Raw genomic sequence first — 13,817 nt, 5'->3', positions numbered from 1 at the left:
TACTGTCATGATGATTGATGATGGAAGAGATAGCTCCTCCTCCTCTACATCAACATCTAGTGCAAAGTATTGGCTACCCTCATTTATCCTTTTTCATCTTGATGTACTTATCTTTAGTTTTTCTTAGGGTTTATGCCTTACTAGTCACTATTCTTTTTTTTCATACACACATATTTTGTTAACCAAGAGTTGCCTTGACACTCTTGCATCACCATTATGGCTCGATGTACTTTCTAGAATCTAATCACATTCACCTAATTCAGTCACTTGTAAACATTAATAAAATTATCTTATCTTATCTATGTCCTATCATAGTAGAGCACCAAGGGTCAACATAGAGGGAATTCTCTATGCATTGTCTATGTGAATGATTCTAGGCATCTTAGAATACAATATTGAGCTTTTACTTTGAGTGCAAAATCAAACTTATTGGGTGATTTATAAGACAATGAGCCAGGAAGAGAACAAGTTGGATAAAATATAATTAAAATGGCTTGGATCATGTACAAGTTCTATGACATAAACCAAGTGCCTTTGTGATGAATACTTTGATGTTACAACCTAAAGTTGTTTTCTCCGCTATTTGACATATAAAATCTCCCAAGGAGATCACCTTATATAAATTACAGTGCTGATTGGGGCTTGATTAATTGAGGAGATTGACAAAAGTATTAAGTTGTCTCAGGTTTTCCCCACCCTAGTGGCACGTTAGAAGTGACAAGGTTTGCTGCATGTCTTGGGCCTATTAGATTTGGCATCTTCGCTGAAGGAGGTTCATGCAATGTCATGTAGTCCCTTGGGGTGTGTCTATGGAGGGACTTCCAACAGCAAAAAAAATACACGCCTTGCAAAGAGAAGAGATAAGGATACAGAAGGAATAAAACTAACTAATTCTACTTCACATTGTTAGTGACCTATTTGAAAAGCCTTCAAATCAAATAAAGCATGAAAAATAGAATATAAGCGAATTACATGTTCTAACAAAAGAATTTTATTGATGAGAGGATGCACAAATAGGTTTATTGTATGCTTATGAAGAATGAAACAAGAAAATAGTAAAGAGAAAATTTTTGAGGGCAACATCAACTCATCTCCATCTGCACTACAGAAAGTTTCAACAATGTGAAATTCTTGACATAAGCTTGATTGAGAAGAAAGAGAAGTTTTGTAAATGAATCATAAAAAAAAATAAAAAAAATCCAATACATAATTGATAAACAAGAGCATGAAGAGAATGAATGAGCATCTTGGAAAAAGTAAATATGATGAGGAGACTTCTGAACAGAAAGGAAAAAAGCATGGTGTTCCTGAAACTGTTTGGAGTTGATTGAATGAACACTGACTAGATGCTTGTATCTGTTTTCATTTCTTCCTCTACAAATAAATGTGTCATTTACTTTGATGCCTTTATTTCCTTTTTGAGTCACATCTGATAAATGCATTGTGTTTAGGCAATTAACGTTGTTTTTGGTTAAATGTGTCCAGAAGATACATTTATGTGAACTAATTATGTTATAGATTCCAAGAAAGACTAGGATTAGATTAGTCAGCTTCAGGGAAAATTTTAAGGATGGAAATTTATCTTAAACTTTAGAAACCTTGGCGAATCTTACTAGTCCCAAATATGCAAACTGTAAAATGTTTGGCAATTTTTTTTAGAAATATTCAAATTTTTAATAACTTTATATAGTCTCTATAAAAGTTTGGCCATTTTTAAGGTAAAATAATTATTTACTATAAATTTGAGTGAATCATTTTTAGAAAAAAAAAATGGGAAAGTGGCAAATCTTTTTTTGGAAAATCCATTTAGCCCACCTGAAAATATTAGCCCCTAAAATTTTCCCTGGTCAGCTTTAGAACGAAATGTGTAAATTGAAACGTGAGAAGTTAGAACCTAAGCTTCTATTAAACCACAAGATTAATTGATTAGCCTTTAACGCCATGATCTCTCCCAATCTCTAGACTTATAAGTGGTTTAGATTCTTGAGTTTGACAAAGGAGTTGGACCTAATAACAAGGATAGACCTCATGATATGATTCAAGCTATTATGTTATAGTTACAGCCACAAGATTAATTGATTAGCCTTTAACGCCATGATCTCTCCCTATCTCTAGATTTATAAGTGGTTTAGATTCTTGAGTTTGACAAAGGAGTTGGACCTAATAACAAGGATAGACCTCATGATATGATCCAAGCTATAATGTTATAGTTACAGAAATTTGCATAGGATTGAAGCCAATGATATTGCCTAAACCAACCCGTTTATTTTTTAAGTCTTTTGTATTTTCAACATCTATCCGTGCAATTTATTCAGAGTTACCATAGATATATTGTTATAAGAAACTCCCCTAACTGTTTTGGCATAAATTTGCAGACAAAGCAAGTCAGTGAGAGTGAGTATGAGGCAGTGCGTTATCCAGAAGTAGTTTTGTGCGTTGAGTTTTATCACAATATAAGAAAAGATCACAAGGTATGATGACATTAATCCTTCCAATTTGCAACATTGTTTGTCAGTCATGACTATATAAGAAAAGATGAGAAATAAGTTTAGCACTTAATAGGTTAACAAAATTGTATAAACTTTTTGAAAATTTTCAATTTGTTTTTCCATTACATCTATTATGTATTTGCTGCCTGTGATCCATTGGAAGGCTTAGCATTTACAATAAATTTCCTGGATGAAAACAAAATTGATAGACTCAGTTAAATTAAAAATTTAATATCCAAAGGTTGCATCTAATTCAATAAACCATTTAAAATTTGTTTTACTAAATCTAATTCTCTATCTAAGCTCGAGCCTCCATTGCATAGCTTTAGTAAATCCCAACCCTAGGGATACCACACTTGTGCTAGAGGAAGGCCTGCCTAAAGTAAGGGGAGGTGTTATTGTGGCGATAGTGATAGCCCTATTGAATTTCCTTTAGTGTTGCCAAATGATCGGTCATGGCTATACCCTCCTAAAATGTATAAAAGAGATTCTCTTGAATTTGGTGGTAGGGATAACTCACAATCTTCGCCTTACGACAGCAGTATGGTTCAAGATAAGTCTGGGAATGATGAGAAATCTGAGCAGAGGTTTGTATGTGCTCAGCCTTCCTTAGAGCTGGTCAATTTGCAAGACATCAAGTACGGTACAAGAGTCTTATTACAATGGTTCTTTTTTCTCCTCAAAACTACTCAAGGGGATAGATTGGGTCAGTGCAGTTTTCCTTATTTGCAGAACAAAATGTTTTTGGCTGCTCCCAGGTTGGGGTGCCTTTTACACCAAGCCTTTCTACTGTTAATTAACCTAGTGAAGTTGTGCCAGGTCTGTCTATTGATAATCAACCTCATCTTGATATATCAGCTCAAGAAAGCTTTCGTGATCTCTTATGTGACAGTATTGATCATTCTGATGGGGCTCAAAATTCCTTGAAAAAGGATGATAATACTGCTGCATCTCAGGATGTGAAGATGGTGTTGGTGGAACTAGAAAAAACTCCATTACTGCAGAATGTTAATCCCCATAATAAGGATGACAAGACCAAACCTAGTACTCCCTCCAGATCTTAGGGCATAGTTGGAAACAACGAACATAAAAACAATGTTGAGCTTTCTTTGAAAAGGTTTGAATCTCAAGAAGCAGCACATGCAGATGTGCAAGCTGGTATAGTTGTAGTAGTGAATAGAATTATAGAAGTCTTAGATGAGAAGGTAAAAGCTGTGGTCCAGGGCACTTGTTAGAAGCAACAGCAGCAAATGCTGGTGACATTGCCATAGATCAAGCACATGGACATGATGAAAGTAAGAAGAACAAAGAAATCAAAATGATGAGAACTTTCAGATCAGTGCTTGCCAAGTTTATAAGGGAGGTCAATGTTGGATTTCTAGTGGCAGTTGATGAGAGCGCTTGCAATGTCAAAAACACTGTAGCAATTAGTCAGTATATGGTTGATTACGATGTGGCTGTTGACCAGCATATCAACAAACTAGATGCGATTGCAGCTGTCAATGCATGCACCAACATTGGGAAGGCTAAAGGTCAGGAGGATGCATTGGAGGAATGTTCTGTAGAGATAGTCTTGAAAGTTGTCAGTGGCGTTGACTATGATTGAGATGTTCCTGAAGAAGTTGATGAACCTGTTTCTGATACCAGAAATGATCTGAAAATCGCTCGTGAGTGACCTTAGTTAATTAATTAATGAATGAAGGTATTACAGACTCGTGCTGGTGTGTGTCTATGTTATTTTAAGCAACGGATCGATCAGATTGCAAAATACACAGACACTGGAAAATCGAAAACAGTGAGGCAAACACAGTAAGCAAATGCAAGAACGCAACAATTAATGAGTTCACCCTATTCTCCAGGGCTACATCTCTGGTCCAGCTTTCAATGGTGGCCTTCTTTTATTGCGTCTTTAAAGCAGAAATTTACAATGAGGAGCTCAATTTGAGTCTCCTAAAACAAATGATGTTTGGTAGGGTGGTTCTTGGATTCCCCAAGCCACTAGAGTGCACAGACTCTTCTCCTTACCAAAGCTTGACCTCTCTGGTCTTTAATGGGAGGAGCCCAATGTGGTGCTCAATTCCCGACAGATCCTCTCAGGGATTGCTTGAACCTATCAAGCTTTCTGTCTGCTCGACGCTGCCTAAGGTAAGCTCGGCTCTTTGTTTTTTGCTTCTTGCTTCACTGTCTTTCCTTTGCTCTCGCCCTCTCTATCTTCGTTCTCTTCCCTGTTTTGTTCTCTGTCTGTTCATGGCTTAAAGCCAATTTGTCTTTGACTGTTGGCTTCCTCTTCTGCCCCTTCGGTTCGCCTGCTGTTATTCGCTTGGAGTTCCCTGCCTCTGCGTCATCGCCAACGTCTCACAGGGAGGTGGCCACTTGTCCTCTCACGAACTGCGCTAGCTCTTCCTCGACGGTTTAGTATTTCAGTTACACTGTGGAATGACTCATCTGCCGACTCAACGGTCAAATGGGACGTCACAAATTTTCTATGTCGCGGCTTAATTCCCCTGTCAAATCCGGTTACTCCATCGGGTGCAGTATCCGCCGTCAGATCTGGAGCCCCCAGATCCTACGATATTTGCTCATTTCGCGTAGTTGACTTGCTCGACTATTAGCATGCGATGAGAGGCGGTTTTCTCTCTCATCCGTCGAACACGCGTCGTGTGCTGAATGGAATCGCTCATTTTTTGCCAAATCCGCTTACAACCTGAGGATGCCTTCGATATACTGCCGGTTTTGGAGCGCGAGACCCGCCTTTCGCCTTAGTGCTTTCCCCATGGTTTCCCGGCTTCCCATGTGACCGAGCGCTTTGAGGCTTTTCCTTCTCAAGGGGTTTTGCCCAGCAATGCGCCATCGCACATTAGAAATGCCCTTTGTTTCCCGATCCGGGCTTCCTAACTGCTAGTTTTGCCTCTTGCACGGTCTCCATGGGCCTTGGTCAGCGCGCTTTGACTGAGGTCCTCGTCGTTCCTTGCTGGTTGCAAACTGCCACTGTCCAGAGGTCTTCTTGATCGCTCTTTGCATACATTTTGAAGTCTGTCCTGATTTGATATAGTCATGGCACTTGATAATCTTCATGGATCCAATTTGGATCATGGCCTTCCCACTGAAAAAGCTTTTGGACCACCAAAAGTTGGTTTTCAAGCATCGACTAAGTGAGGGTAAAATTGTCTCACTTGTCCAATCTCTATCCACTTTGCACTGCTTGGCTTTGAACCCTTGAGCCCAACTCTGAGGTACTCAACATCTCCCCTACACGTCGTCCTCACCTTCCTGTCCAAAACTGTGTCTTCCTACAATTCATTAAGATATTCAGGTAGCAGGTCATCAACAAAAGATAATTGACTCTGTTCTTCGGGATCCTCAATTAGTGAAGGTTCAAACAGCCTCAAGCAATCTGCATTCACGACTGAGTAGATGTGCATGTAAGCTAGTAGATCAAGGCGAAAAGCATTCTCACCAATCTTCTCAAGTATCTTGAAAGGTCCATACCTGATAGGCTTTAGCTTTTTACCTTCACCTTGCATCTTGTCCTTGCTGATGTACAGCCAGACTTGGTCACCAACTTGGAAACTATGCTCCATCCGATGCTTGTCATGCCTTGCCTTGTATTTGGCTTAGCTCTTTTCCAGCTGTTCCTATACTACTTGGTGGATCTCTTGGATTTGTTCAATGAACCTAGTTGCCCTGTCCACATCACTGTGTCCCTCAACTGTGGTGTCTTTACCAAAGACAAAATCCAAAGGAGACCTTGGTGTGAAACCAAAACAGGTCTCAAAAGGAGATCTTTGTGTAGAAGAATGATTTGCTCTGTTGTAAGCATGTTGCACATAACATAAGTGTTCATCCCAAAGCTTAGGATGCTTGCTGCAATATCCTCTGATTAACTGGATCACTATCCTGTTAACTACTTCTGTCTGGCCATCAGTTTGTGGATGAAAAGTTGTGCTTTTCTTTAGTTTGGTGTCCATCAGTTCCCACAAACTTGACCAAAACTTCCCCACAAATCGGGTGTCTAGATCAGATACAATGGAAGTGGGTAATCCAAAATGAACCCATACATGTTGAAAGAACAGTTTTGCAGTTTGTTCAGCTGTTATCTATTTATTACAAGGTATCAAAATATACATTTTGTTGAACCTATCCACAACAACACACAAATAATCATGACCTTTCCTAGATTTAGGTAGTCCTCCAACAAAATCCATGGAAACACTTTCCCAAGGGTGAGAAAGAACTGGTAATGGAGTGTACAAGTCTAGTTTTCTATTGTTGGGCTTCCTTTTTGCACACATAGTACACCCTCTTACATGTCTAGAAACTATCTCATTCATTTTTGGCCAATAACAAAATCTTTGCAGCTATGCAACTGTTTTACTTACCCCAAAGTGACCTGATATTAGAGAAGTATGTGCTTCTCGAATTATCTTTACTCTTTCAGTTTGTGGAATGCATAACTTCCCACAATGGTACAGGAGTCGGTCCTTTACATGATAGTCCAATTCTTCTGCTCTTTTGCCTTGACTTAAAGTTGCATATACATCTTTAAAGTCTATATCTTGAGCATATTGTTCAATGTAACTCTCATGTAACACAGAATTATGGTTAAGTATAGTAGATGCATTTATAATGAGTCTAGATAACATGTCTGCAACTTTATTATGTATGCCCTTTTTATATTGGATGACTAAATGAAACTGTTGTAGAAAACCCATCCATCTAGTGTTTTGATTGCTACAACTTAGTTTGGGAGTGTAGATACTGAAGTGGCTGATGGTCAGTATGTATTACTGTCTCTTTGCCCATTAAGTAATGTTTCCACTTTTTCACACTCTGTACTAATGCATACAATTCTTTATCATATGTAGGATAGCTAACTACTGCAGAATTAAATGTCTCTGAATGATAACATATGGGTTTACCGTGCTGTGTCAACACTGCTCCCATGGCATAATCACTGGCATCTGTTTGGATCTCAAATGGTCTTTGAAGATTAGGCAGTGCTAGTACAGGTGCTATACTAATCTTTTCTTTCAAGGTGTCGAAGGCTTTCTGCTGTTTGCCTCCCCACTGAAACACCTTGTTCAATCATGTTAAAGCATGTAAGGGAGTTGCAATTAAGGAAAAGTTAGAAATGAACTTTCTCCAATATTGTGCTGCTCCTAAGAAGCTTCTAACTTCTGTAGCAGATTTGGGTTTAGGCCAGTTCACAATGACTGCCACTTTAGAGGGATCTATCTTCAATTCACCACCCCCTACTATATGACCCAAATAATTCAGAGATGTTTTGCCAAATTCACATTTTGAGAGTTTAACATAAAGTTTTTCTCTTTTCAAAACATCTAGTGTCTGCTTAACATGCTTTAAGTGTTCTTCCCATGTTTTGCTAAATATTAGAATGCCATCCAGATACACAATAACAAAATCATAAAGAAAAGGTCTGAGTACATCATTCATTAATCTCATGACAGTAGCAGGAGCATTAGTTAAGTCAAAAGGCATAACCAACCACTCATACAATCCCTGCTTTGTTTTGAAAGCAGTCTTCCATGCATCTTGTTCTGCAACTCTGACCTGATGGTATCCACTATGCAAGTCTAGCTTGGAAAAATAAACAGCTTCTTTCAATTGATCTAAAACATCATTTATGTGAGGAAGGGGATAACGATTTTTTATTGTTATCTTATTCAGTGCTCGGTAATCAATGCACATTCTCCACGAGCCATCTTTCTTTCTCACCAAAACGATTGGTGACCCACATGGTGATGTGCTAGGTTTGATGAACCCTTTCTCGAACAACTCCTGTACTTGCTTCTTGATTTCAGCATTCTCTAAAGCAGACAACCTTTTATACTTGTGGCTGCAATAGTTGTTTCATCTCCCGAGTCTGACCCCAAATCCTTCTGAATAGTTGCAGCAGTCTTCTTCTTCTTGCCCTCGAATTTCTTAGGTCTCAGCTCTGGATGCAGAATCCAACAGTGCTCATCATCATGCCCATCCTTTTTACAGTGAGTGCATGAAGCTTTGCTCTTCTGTGCAGTGTTAGCCTTCCTTGCTTTCCATTTCTGCTTTCTTTTCTCCTTACTCTTGCTTGTAGTGGGTTGGGATGATCCCCCAACTTCTGGACTTCCATTCTTTCCTCTAGCTTCTAGATGAGTAGCTTGTACAGATACCTCATCTATACTAGTGGGATTAAATATGAGGATAGTGTGCCTCATGTAGCTATGTAGACCGCCAATGTACTTCAACAGAATCTCAGGTGAGTCTAATGAGATTCCTAGAATCAATGCTCTCTTTCTAAATTCTTGAGTATACCCTTGCACACTTTGCCCTTTCAACTGTCGAAGAGTTTGTCAACTCATCATAGCTTGCTGCATGTAGGCCAATGGATAGAACAGGTTTTTGATTGCAAAAACAAATTCACTCTAGACAGAGATAGTCTTACCATGTCTCTTCATGTCAGCTTGGGTCCTGCCTTCCCACCAAACCAAGGCAGTGCCTCCAAGGCGTAGGCTTGCCAACTGAATCTTGCTCTTGTCTGAGTCGATACTCTGCACTCTGCAATAAACATCAATTTGTCTAATCCAATTGTCCAGCTTTTCTGCATTCAACTCTCCATCATATATAGGTAAATCAAATTTGACATCTAGTTTGATCAAAGATGCTTTCTTTTTGTGTTCAGGGCTATTAGGAGGTGTGAGAAAGTGTTCTTCTTTCCCTTTGCCTTTTGAGTGGTCATGGAGGAAGGACTCATCTTCTCCTTTGTCTTGTTTGGAGCCTGATGCATCTTCATCCTTGTGTTTTCTAAAGTTTTTATACATTTCTTCTACAATGGACCTTATGGCCAGGAAACTATCTATGAATTGAGGGTCTGGTCATACAGAACGTTCTTCTGACATTGTCTTCTGAGGATAGACTCTCCCAATTTTAGGATTAGTTTCGACCAACTCTCCTTCTCCTAATTTGAGCTTTGATCTAGTTAGCATTCAACAACTAAACCAACACAAGCTTGTCTAACCTTAACAGCCTAAAGCTCTGATACCACTTGATCTGAAAATCACTCGTGAGTGACCTCAGTTAATTAATTAATGAATGAAGGTATTACAGACTCATGTGCTGGTGTGTGTCTATGTTATTTTAGGCAATGGATCGATCAGATTGCAAAATACACAGACACTGGAAAATGGAAAACAGTAAGGAAAACACAGTAAGCAAATGCAAGAACACAACAATTAATAAGGAGTTCACCCTATTCTCTAGGGCTACATCTCTGGTCCAGCTTTCAGTGGTGGCCTTCTTTTATTGTGTCTTTAAAGCAGAGATTTACAATGAGGAGCTCAATTTGAGTCTCCTGAAACAGATGATGTTTGGTAGGGTGGTTCTTGGATTCCCCAAGCCACTAGAGTGCACAGACTCTTCTCCTTACCAAATCTTGACCTCTCTGGTCTTTAATGGGAGGAGCCCAATGTGGTGCTCAATTCCCAACAGATCCTCTCAGGGATTGCTTGAACCTCTCAAGCTTTCTGTCTGCTCAATGCTGCCTAAGGTCAGCTCGGCTCTCTGTTTTCTGCTTCTTGCTTCACTGTCTTTTCTTTGCTCTCGCCCTCTCTGTCTTCGTTCTCTTCCCTGTTTTGTTCTCTGTCTGTTCATGGCTTAAAGCCAATTTGTCTTTGACTGTTCGCTTCCTCTTCCGCCCCTTCGGTTCGCCTGCTGCTGTTTGCTTGGAGTTCCCTACCTCTGCGTCATCACCAACATCTCACAGGGAGGTGGCCACTTGTCCTCTCACAAACTGCGCTAGCTCTTCCTCGACGGTTCGGTATTTCAGTTACACTGTGGAATGACTCATCTGCCAACTCAATGGTCAAATGGGACGTCCAACTTTTCTATGCCGCGGCTTAATTCCCCTATCAAATCTGATTTTTCCATCGGGCGCAATCTCCGCCATCAGATCTGGAGCCCCCAGATCCTACGATATTCGCTCATTTCGCACAGTTGACTTGCTCGACCGTTAGTGCGCGATGAGAGGCAGTTTTCTCTCTCATCTGCCGGACACGCGTCGTGCACTGAATGGAATCGCTCATTTTCTGCCAAATCCGCTTACAGCCTGAGGATGCCTCCGATATACTGCCGGTTTTGGAGCGCGGGACCCACCTTTCGCCTTAGCGCTTTCCCCACGGTTTCCTGGCTTCCCATGCGACCGAGTGCTTTGGGGCTTTTCCTTCTCGAGGGGTTTTGCCCAGTGATGCGCAATTAGCGCTAATCGCGCATCAGAAATGCCCTCTGTTTCCCGATCCGGGCTTCCTAACTGCTAGTTTTGCCTCCTACGCGGTCTCCATGGGCCTCAGTCAGCGCGCTTTGACCGAGGTCCTCGTTGTTCCTTGCTGGTTGCAAACTGCCACTGTCCAGAGGTCTTCCTAATCACTCTTTGCATACATTTTGAAGTCTGTCCTGATTTGATACAGTCATGGCACTTTGATAATCTTCATGGATCCAATTCGGATGAAGAAAGATGGGGGATGGGAAGAGAAGCTTTCTCAATCCTATTATGCTAGCAAGTGCCACTCCCTATTCTCTTGTATTAATAGTGGATTTGGAATCAGGTGAAATTCCAGTCACATCTGGTATTAATGCTAATTGTTTTCAAAATATTTCACTCCCAGTTAATGAGAGTCGAAGGCAAGAAATGCCCCTTTTTTGGTCCAACAAAAACAGTCTTGTGGAGGAGGTTGAATCCAAAGAGGCCACAAAGAAACAACAAGCAAAAGAGAAAGCAATTGTTCAAGACAGTGATGAGACAGATGATGGAGCAATTGATGACCACAAACATCAGTTTGGAATAGATGATTCATCCATAGGCCAATCTAATGTGGCACACGATAAAAAGAACGGAGTCTCTAAGGGTAATTGGAGTATGTCCAGCTAGCATTTGACAGAGTTGAAATCACATAGGCTTGGTTCAAGTGTGCTTGGTAAAGGTGGGAATGAATGTTTTCAAATACAGAAGCCATGGCCATTTCCCTTAAGTACTTCTTTCAAAAGGGTTAAAAACGTTGCACCAAGAGGTAGCAAAGACTTGAGTTTACATGGAAATACGGGAGAAAGGTCTCAATTGGAACATATGGAAGTCACAGTGCCAGCTGCAGAAAGCTCAGTTCATCGGCCAACAAAAAGTGGAATTGCAAGTTTGAAGTATATTGTTTCACAACCATTTTCTCTCGCCACTGACAAAAAGGCTTCTATAAGAGTGTAGCCCGTTGATGTAGTTGCTAGTGACATGAACAAGCATTTAGGTGCAAGAGGTACCACACCTTCTTCAATTCCTAAAAGGGATGGGATATTAGTGAAACTGAATACACAAGCCGCTTGCAATCCTTTTCTCTTTGAAAATCTGCATCTACGTGACCAAAATTTGACTCCGCCTAAGCATGCAAGCCTAGAGGAAGATGCTCATTCCACTTTTTCCTCAACTACAAGTGAAAATAAATCAGAGATTCTAGGGGCAAGCTTGGTAGTACTCCTTTTGGAGTTGTTTTCAGATTTAGATGCAATGAGAGAGCTAAGAAGCATAAAGAGTTATTTTCAAAAATAGAGGCAAAATTGAATGCAAAGGAAGCGGAGAAAAACCAAGCACAAGTCAAAACAAAGGAGCTACAAGAAGCTGAGAAAAAGATGCGTAGGAAAAAATTGACATTCAAAGCATCCCCCATGCCCTCATTCTATCATGACGCAGCTTCACCAAAGGTTGAGCCAAAGAAGATACCTCTCACCTGCCCAAGATCTCCCAAGTTATGGTGGAGAAGATGTTGGAAGAAAATTGTCATTGATGTCAAAGGGTGAATGTTGATTTTTGTGTAGCTTGGGAGGTACTCCAAGCCCTAGTGTTCAAGGGTTGGAGGTCAAAGTGCCACAAGTAGGCTTGTGGGCTTGGAACCCAAGCCTGGGGTCTTGCACCCAATCGTGTTTGGGGCAATTCCAGAAGCACATTTCTACATGTGATGACATGAGACGATAGAGGGTGGAAAGGAGAATCCAATGCTTCGAGAATCGTCGAATTCCAAGTTGTTGAAGTGGAGAAATGAATTTTTGAAGTTGGCAAATAATTATTGGTTTTCAAGTCATGTAGGCTTGAAGTAAAATTTAGCCAATAGATGTGTCTCTTCACTAATTCATTGGAGCCCCTTTATTGGCTATAAATAAAGGGTGATTTGATGTGTTATAGGTATCCTTTTGTGCAACATCATCTCAAGGAAAAGGAGCTCTGAAATTAGCCCTAGCCGCAGCAAAGGAGAGGCCCTAGACAGTGTGGAGGAGGGTATGAATTCTGTGATGGAGGCCGAGTGAGTTGCAGTGGCAGCGGACTATCTTTGGGCTAGAAAAGAGGACCGAGTTTGCTGTTCTAGAGGCCGAGGAGGCTGGCTGTTAGGCCAAGCTCCTTGTGAGCAAAGACGTTGTTGTTTGATGTTGAGAAATCTAAGGGCTTGAGAAGTTAATGGTTTCTCTATCTTGATAACTGCTTGTGAAGTAAATTTATCCTGTATATATATTCAAACAAGATATTTTATATGTTAGTGATTATCAACTTCATCAACCAGCTACCATGCATGATAAATAAAAAGAACAGAGACATAAGATATAGGCAACAGCGAGGGCAAAAACCTCTCCAAACCTGAGAGGAAAAACCCACAGTAATTATTCTTATGATATCTTCACTTTGGCAAAATTTCCAAGACCAATACAAGACCCTTCTTACCAATGTGACTCCAAGATCAAGGCTAGATCATACTGCTATTGCAAGTCTGTTGTCCTTGGATCAGATCTGCTACCATGAATGGATGAACTGGCTTCCTCCTTCGTTCTTCTTCGTTCTTCAAGCTTCCCTTGCTCAAGATGGTCCACTAACCTAGTGGATCTCCTCAACTGTTAAAATTGGCAACTAGGGCCAAACTCCATGTGGGTCGTCTTATTAATGGCAGCTGATATTTTTCTTGGATCCCTCTCATCGAGAGGTGTAGGATTGATCTAAAGATCATCCGATTCCAATAAGTATTCATGGACATATGAATTTATTTGTGTTATAGGACAATTCGTCAAGGTCGGCCAACAACCAAACAAACCCCACTTATGCTCAACGTTTTAGTATAGATAGAGGTGGCCTTCAAGTCATTTCTACACACTCACTTGGGATCTCTTCCTCTCTACTTGTCTTTGGGTTTTAGTAGGAGGAGAGATCCTAAGGGATATTGCTGCCATGATGGAGAAAGGATCTACGCTGCCCTAATAGAGATCTACGCTGCCCTAATGAAGAAGCCCTAGACGCAAAAAGGAAGGGAG

The 13,817-nt window shown here is 40.5% G+C and overlaps 1 protein-coding gene across 4 annotated transcripts in view; it reads left to right on the top strand.

Moving 5' to 3' along the window:
* SRD2 (snRNA activating complex family protein) overlaps positions 1-13,817 on the top strand; it is a 254,711-nt gene that overhangs the window by 219,581 nt on the left and 21,313 nt on the right. For 2 of the 4 annotated variants that reach the window (XM_089423978.1, XM_089423979.1), the window contains one exon: positions 2,376-2,471. The exons of the other annotated variants lie outside the window; for them this stretch is intronic. In XM_089423978.1, the coding sequence (XP_089280104.1) occupies positions 2,376-2,471 (96 nt within the window). The remainder of the gene's footprint in view (positions 1-2,375; positions 2,472-13,817) is intronic. 4 annotated transcript variants of the gene reach the window in all.

Source organism: Pinus tabuliformis, chromosome 4_2 (assembly GCF_031772625.1).
Source record: "Pinus tabuliformis cultivar Carrire ecotype Pingquan chromosome 4_2, CPIR1, whole genome shotgun sequence".
NCBI lineage: Eukaryota > Viridiplantae > Streptophyta > Pinopsida > Pinales > Pinaceae > Pinus > Pinus tabuliformis.
Note: the sequence above shows the minus strand (reverse complement) of the source record. Positions and strands in the feature narration are given on the sequence as shown.